Source organism: Zychaea mexicana (assembly GCF_025766255.1).
Source record: "Zychaea mexicana strain RSA 1403 chromosome Unknown BDB00scaffold_18, whole genome shotgun sequence".
Lineage (NCBI taxonomy): Eukaryota > Fungi > Mucoromycota > Mucoromycetes > Mucorales > Lichtheimiaceae > Zychaea > Zychaea mexicana.
The window spans coordinates 535,429-542,831 of NW_026516681.1; the positions used below are offsets into that span (position 1 = coordinate 535,429).

At 40.3% G+C, this 7,403-nt stretch overlaps 2 protein-coding genes across 2 annotated transcripts; both read right to left on the minus strand.

Moving 5' to 3' along the window:
- Positions 1-2,147: 2,147 nt before the first annotated feature.
- On the minus strand, positions 2,148-3,699 carry BDB00DRAFT_812523 (kinase-like domain-containing protein; the record flags this gene model as incomplete). The annotated part of the gene is made up of 6 exons (XM_053122694.1): positions 2,148-2,405; positions 2,585-2,705; positions 2,791-2,933; positions 3,111-3,191; positions 3,223-3,305; positions 3,533-3,699. Coding segments are annotated over 6 exons (819 nt in total), but the record flags the coding sequence as incomplete, so codon positions are not given.
- BDB00DRAFT_198567 (uncharacterized protein) lies at positions 3,681-5,147 on the minus strand. Its single transcript, XM_053116438.1, has 5 exons — positions 4,977-5,147; positions 4,831-4,925; positions 4,460-4,726; positions 3,990-4,386; positions 3,681-3,699 (listed from the first exon to the last, which is right to left on the minus strand). Exons 3-4 carry the CDS (start codon positions 4,667-4,669, stop codon positions 4,159-4,161), a joined length of 438 nt encoding a protein of 145 aa, XP_052982165.1. The 5' UTR covers positions 4,670-4,726; positions 4,831-4,925; positions 4,977-5,147; the 3' UTR covers positions 3,681-3,699; positions 3,990-4,158.
- Positions 5,148-7,403: the final 2,256 nt, after the last annotated feature.

Below are 7,403 nucleotides of genomic sequence, written 5' to 3' on the forward strand. Positions count from 1 at the left end.
GGTCGAGGATGATCACTTACTGGAGGTCGAGAATGTTCATAACATTTATGTACTTCGGGTGGCCAAGTACGTAAATTTTTGCATAAAAAGTAAGGTGAAGTACGTAAAAATTACAGTACCCCTATGAAACCTACTGTAACAGCCCAAAAGGAGCGTATATGCAAAGCACCAGTCGTGATAATATATGTAAGGCGAGCTACATTGTTGTTATGGATACTTATGTCGTTGGACGGATAATCGCTTTGGCCTGATTCTAATGTACGTATCTGACATATTAACACAGCAGCTAGTGAAAAGATGCATATCAACAACGCGAACCTTCTACGATACTTACATGCTTGCCAAAAACAAATGAAAAGCGGTGTATTTTGACTTGGAAATCGTAAATAAAACCCCACTGTGTCCGTCATAAAAATAATTACATTCATAAATATGATATGCTCAACATGATAGATAAAGTGGTGGTGTGTGCGATGGCATCGAACTCTTTGCTCCACATTGAGAGCCATAGCTTAAGTAAGACCAAATACGAGATTTGTACAACATTACCTAGTTGCCCTAGTGCTACCACTGGTACCTTTACAAGCATAATACGCAAAATCAATGTTCAACAGGCAACTATAAGATTTCAATATGTACAGTGTTGCAGCTCCAATGCCGTTGTGTCAGTAATTGGTATCGCAAGAAGCTCAAGAGACGTAGAATAAAAAGTAGCAGACGAGAGCTAAGGGTGGTTACTGAGGAGGCGTATCTTGATATCAAAAAGCACTTCTGCTGATACGCAGCAGGCGGTGTCTATAACGGAAAATTCACAAAGCTAATCGCATAATGGCACTGTGGCTATGATAAAAGTGCTTATATAAGCATTGCGGATACCGTATATATTTATACATACTACAACGAATGCTTCATCTTAAGAAGACATGATGCGAGTCTACATTACATCCATGCACAATAGACTTTCCTACACTTTAGAGGATAGTCGATATCGAATATGCGCATACATCGTGAGTCGCTCTAGGGAAAAGCAACATCGCTGTAGACATGCAGATGAAAACGCAAACTCGCTTTTGCGGATCTACGTAGGTGGTATACTGTACATGAGAGCGTAATAACAAAAGTATGATATGAAGATATCAGACTGGAATGAAAGGTGTCATACGATGCCGGTTTTGTAAGATTAAACCATCATTACTGTTTTGCATAGTTTTCTTATCTCATCCTCTGCCCAAGCACAAACCACCAAGAAGAACAGCATCGAACTCTTTCCTGCTGATAATGGCGCTCAATCCAAGGTCACCAGCAGCAGTGTTGAATCTTCTGTTGAACCATCCAACGATGCTGGTATGTATTTTGAAAATTCCACCAACGTGCACAGGAGGCCACTGTTAAATCTTAAGGAGGGGTGATGATTGATAGCCAATATCTATTCCCTCGCTCCTTTTTTGACAATGATTGTTGTACTTGCATATACCGGAGCATTGGTCGTCTATATGGACTTGAGAACTTTTTATATGTGTACTGCGATACGCTGATCGTCGCACACATGCACAAACATATTTACGTACTATTGGTTCAGCTAACCAGGCGTTACATACTTTCGAAAACACTTTGAGAGTTTCCTTTTTAAAAAGATAAGATCATTATTTTCCAACAAGTGATGACTGCCAGATAATGTAACCGATTACCGATGCTATTTGTAATTGGTGCTATCGAGATATGTACATATTCAAGGATGCGGGTTCGTTTAATCGATGTGAAGAAAGCCCTTAGGTTATATTTGTTGAAACTAGAAACGCTTTAAAGTTACCAAGGGTGAAATCCTCTTCATGCATTAACTAGTAAGAAATGCCGATTTACACGCTTTGGAAAAGTGGAGTATATGTCGATCTACGTTTGCGGAAGCGCATAGGGTGTTTTTTTTGGTTTGTACTCGTAGTATGTACGTCCCCAGTATTAAGCTAACTCGCAATGCTACATTTTAATCGTCGAAGTAATATCAGCACAAGATACATATTCCAAGTGCCACTAGGACTTTATCTATATATAATTTCTTTTCTTGACGCTGTCAAACAACCGTCATAATCTGCTCCGGAACCGGAGTTATATCCCGCAGAAAATAAGGACTATTTTTTGTTTACATACATATTTGTTTGTACATTCACATTATGTATTCTTGGTTTAGAGCAAAAAGATGCTTGACCTTTCATTTTGTTTATTGCTTTGCGAGACAGCTGTTGTAAATGATCTAAACGATTGACGATTTGTGAATCCTTTCCGTATATTCGCTATCAGATCTGTAGCACTAGCACGGCCTTGTGAGATCCATGGATGCTGTAATGCTTCGGTCGCCGTAATCCGCTTCTCCGGATCTAGTTGCAACATGCAATCTATTAGATGCTTTGCTATATAAGCCATCGTCAGCATCAATCAGTAAAATAAAAACATGGAGAAGTTTGAGATGAGATATTATTAGTGATGATTACGACTAGTCATCGTTTTTAGCTTCTATACCCCTCTCCCCACTGTCAATAATTCCTTTTCACCACGAAAGCGTGTAGAATACACAGACAAAAAGTAATACCTGATGCAGGATTATCGCTCCAATATTCTTCATCGAATTCATAGTGTCCTCGAATAATGCTATCAAACAAGGTGGCCTCATCAGCTCCCCAGATTGGCGTGTATCCGCCAAGTAAGGTATACTAAAGCGGGTAAAAAGGGCGTTTTCAGTACTATAGGTGATGTGATAACCGTTATCGATACACATATAGCTATGAAAGAGCTTACTGTAATCACGCCAACACTCCATATATCCACAGGTGTACCATGGCCAGTGCGCAAAAGGATTTCTGGAGCTACATAGCCCGGTGTACCACATGCCGTCATCAAGATACCGTCATGGTCTTTGATAATCCTTGACAAGCCAAAGTCTGTGATCATCAATCAATCTTCGTTTTCGGTTGTTTCAAACAGTAGCTGTTATGAATAGCAACATAGTATGAGTGTGCGCGAAAACGAGAAATCCAACACATGTGCTTAATTCTTCCACTTTTATAAAAAAAAATCACTTGCGTTCGACTTATTTTTGCAATTTATATAGAAACCACTTACATCGTGTTCATGGAGGTAAGCCAATCCTTCTAATATTTGTCGCACCAGATTCGAGGCGTCTCGCTCGGTATATGATCCTTTGCGTAGTAGCTGTTGAAACAACGCCACCTTTGGCGTGGTCGGCCACGATATATACAGCATGCGCGTCTTCGAATAGTCCATGCATTGATATAATGTGGATGTCGAACTTGCTTCAAGACGTCTAAATTTTAAATTTGATTGATTAAGTTCCGACCCTGCCGTCTATCATCTCCCATCGGAAACGCGGAAGAAAAGAGGAGGGACTTACCTGATTCATTCTCAAGCATATACTCCTTGCCTTGCTTTTTTTTGTTTGATAACTTTGCATAAACATGAAAAAGAAACCAAACCACCCAGGCGCTATTTTTTGAAATAAAAATAAAGAGGTATATGTTACCTGCAATAGCCTTTTTCATGACAATTTTCAATGCGATGTTTGGCCTGGCTTTTATGCGTGCAAAGCTTATCAACGGCAAAAGAACCAACACCCAAGGTACGGTTGGAAACCTTGTAGATTCGTGTCAAACTCGAAGGTAATCTTGCTGGTATATCTTCTTGCTGGTTCTTTTTAAACAATGAAGCGATTCGTTACATCAGGTCCGTCATCTTTGTCATGGAACGATTAGTTGGAACGGTGAAATAGAAAAGTAATATATTGATAGGTTGTTGCTGTTGTTGTTGTAAAAGTAGTAATAGTGACTTGGGAAAGAGTGGGTATACTTGTTGCTGCTGACGGTATATTAGGTAGCAGTAATAATAGTAGTAAAATAAAAAAGATGAAGAGTGGAAAAATCAACAGATTATAATGTGAGAGAGAGAGAGAGAGAGAGAGAGAGAGAGAGAGAGAGCCTTACCTTATTCCTGTTCTGGGGTGAGTCCGAATTTGTTTAAAGTGGGTTGGCCCTCTGTTTAGTGAGCTGCGCGTACAATGCACCCAGCAGCAAAAAAGCAATAGACACACACTCCCTTTGTTACTTTCAGTCCCGAGAACCCTACTATACCAATTAAAATTAAACTTGAGATTTACCTTAATGAATCCACTTTAAGGTTCTGAAAACACATATCCACAGCACGCCAAATCAACATGATGAGGTCACGTTCGCCGCCTGACACTGCTGCACGCTGAACGCTGCCCCAGCGATAAGAGGAAAGGATATCGAGGATCGAACGTCGAGACCAGTCGAGATCAAATTTGGCGATTGGATGAAATCGATGCTCTTCAGCAATGTTCCAAAGTTGTTCCACATCAGTCTATATATCGATCAAATCAATGCTCTTGTTACTTGTTTTCTTTTGTTGTTCAATACAATTATAAACAACGTACCATGTTCTTGAAGTTTTTATGAAAAGTCTTCATTTCTTGTTGTACAGGTGGCAACTCTTTCACGTAGTCGTTATGGATCTTGGTTAATTGAGATGGTTTAAAGACTTTGCTCCAACAGGGATTGGAAATGTTTAATATGAACGAATGAGCCGCATTAACATTGCCATTTGAGGAGGGAGTTGACAAGGAGTAGACAGGAGTTGCACGCATCTTTTTTTCGGGATGCTTGATTGTTCAGCTTTTCCTATTCAATATGTACGACAAGTTCTATAAGAGTCAGTAAAGAAAACCTCGTTTTGTTTTTTAGCTTTTATATATACATAAAAAAGCTTCTTTTTTAAATCTGGCTCTCCAAGTTCTGACGACATTACCAAAGATACTTGTACCAATATAGTCAAGATTCGCCCAAAAACAAACTTCTTTAACGAGGGAGCACTTTGCTCTTCGCTAAAACACTTGGTAAAAACTATTGACAACTTTAGTATTTATGCTATATGGCTACCATTGAAATATCAACCTTTCGCATATTCAAGGGTGGTAATTGCACGAGTGAGAAAAAAAGTCGATTGTTGTGCTGCGGGAATTCTCCCATTAAAGACTAAAGAAAATGAGTCTCCGACAGGATTGGACACATGAAAACTATGATCAATAACCATCAGAGCGCGACGATTTACGACTACAATAGACGAAGATGTTCGAATCGCGACTGAAAAAGAAAAAAGAGTGCGCATTATAACGAGGAAGCAGAAACCCCAAATTTACTACCTTTAGCGACAATAGAAAAAGAAGAAGAACAAGGAACAAAATCACCAGGCTGAAGTAAAGAAAATGCTAGAGAAGAAAGTGATTCGTTCCAAGTGACAGCCCATGGTGTTCTCCACCCGTAATCGTACCCAAAGAAGAATGTCTTTCATTTCTGTATGAGCTATCTGCGTTAAAATTCGATCACACGAAAAGACAAGTTTCCAGTATATAGCGAAGATGAGACCATACAACGACATCCACTGTGATGCAAGCAGTACTCGAGACACGATGACATTTCATCCCTACACTCACGGACGTTCCAACAGGAAGCCTCTTATTTAACTCACCTATCGTTCAAGAACTAAAGGTATAGTTTTTGATGTAGTCTAAACACCAGCTGAATAAGCTGAATCTGGGCTACAGTAGTTGACGTTCCCTATGAAGTTCCTGGCTTTTCTTAATGTCTGTCTTCACCCCGGATTCCAGTGCTTTTTTAGGTTCGTCTTCACAGGCAAACACATCACTATGTTTCTTTTTGTATACCGGCGTATCATCTTTGAAATTATGAGCATTGTTGGCGAGCTTTCTTTAAGAATTTCATTGCAGCGGCGTGGCACTCTATTCTATGATTTTGAATACAGGATTTCTCAGTACCATCATCGTGGCTTGCGCTTAACGCCGGTCCCGGTCTCATACCTTTTTCGCTCAATACATTTGGTTCAACAAGAGCACCGAATCTAGTACTGTACATCGCCGTAACCATGTGTTTGATACCATATCTCGTCGTTTGACGACTCTTAAAGACGGTCGCTCTGCTATACGATAGCGCTAATATCATATTTATAGTGAATGAATACGTCTGGCGGTTATCAGCAATTGAAGTTACAGCTTTCTCACGCCCGGGAATATATACTCTTCCACTATGGACTAGAAGCCAAAAGGATCGCCTTGAGTTATTCTACATACCTGGTTCAAGGGGCACGCTCGGGCCAATTGCAGCAGGATGCGCCGCTCATTCCATTTAACAAACAATTTCAATGGATTGACAACACAACAAGGGAAAAAAGAAGGTCTCCGCCGGTAAGGACTGCCGTTTGCATCGTGCCGGCAGAGGAACTCCGTGCTTATCGAGCCTTCGCGGCAATGATTCGTCTAGCAAGGGTGTCGAAGCACTCATTATGCTGCTTTATATTTTTGTGGATTGTTGAAAATTTTTCAGGGAAGATCGCTTCGCTGGTTAAGTATAATCTATTGTCTGGCTTTTTGCCTTTTTTGCTACATATAGAGCATGAATCTGTCAGTAAATACATATGTCGATAGATATAACAACGTGATCATGCAAACATACGATGCCTCACACAACATTCGAACTTTCTATTGCAACGGCAACGGTTTGATATCCTTCGCTTGGAGCCACTTTAAATGTCTCGCTCGCGTTTCGGTCATCATTCACGATGTTTTTTCTGTTTCACCTTTTTTGAGTCGATGCCCTCTAATAATATTTCAAATGCGTCTCCACGCAATTCCTCATTGTACGTATATTCTTTGTGCTGTGTAAAGATGCTTTACAATTAGCAACCGTGACATTAATATGATATACATCGACAAGCGATCCTTGCACTTTATTCACTTCCTCTTCTATCACAGACCGAGCAAAGATGCTTCGCATGACGACGATGTATTATTTCACAGAAGTCTTTTGAACTGTCAAATGTGCATACGTGCGTCATTCCCCTGATCGCAGTAGCAGGTAAATGTTTGCGTGATGCTGTCCACTTTGTCTTGTCATATTAGGTATCGACAGCTATCTAGTAAGAAGCTCTCGAGCGATGTCGGTAATTTTCCATGTTTTGGAATCCGTGTTCTCTAAGTAACTCCCGTGAATTCAGAAAATTCATCGTCAGCTATTTATTAAGGGAACCACTACGCGCACGACAAAAATTGACCTCGCGCACGAGTTGTCGTGCGCACCGTCTCTCGCACAGTTTGAAAGACCCTGCACACGGCAAAAATTGATCTCGCGCACGACAATTTTTTTTGGCAGTAGTCGTTTTACCTCAACGTACTCGACGATTTATGTTCTTCTTGTCTCGTATTCAAGCTCTTGTGCCTTGTCTCCAGATTCAATTGTTCTTCATAATCATTTAAACACTTATTTCCCTGATTCCTTGTTTCTTACTACATGTTTTTTTCTTCGCTC

Bases quoted from the DNA above. Each gene is read 5' to 3' on its own strand.
- BDB00DRAFT_198567 (XM_053116438.1), bottom strand. From the start codon at position 4,669: ATGCGTGCAACTCCTGTCTACTCCTTGTCAACTCCCTCCTCAAATGGC. The intron at 4,387-4,459 runs GTACGTTGTTTA...ATCGATATATAG, and splicing joins ATAAAAACTTCAAGAACATG to ACTGATGTGGAACAACTTTG.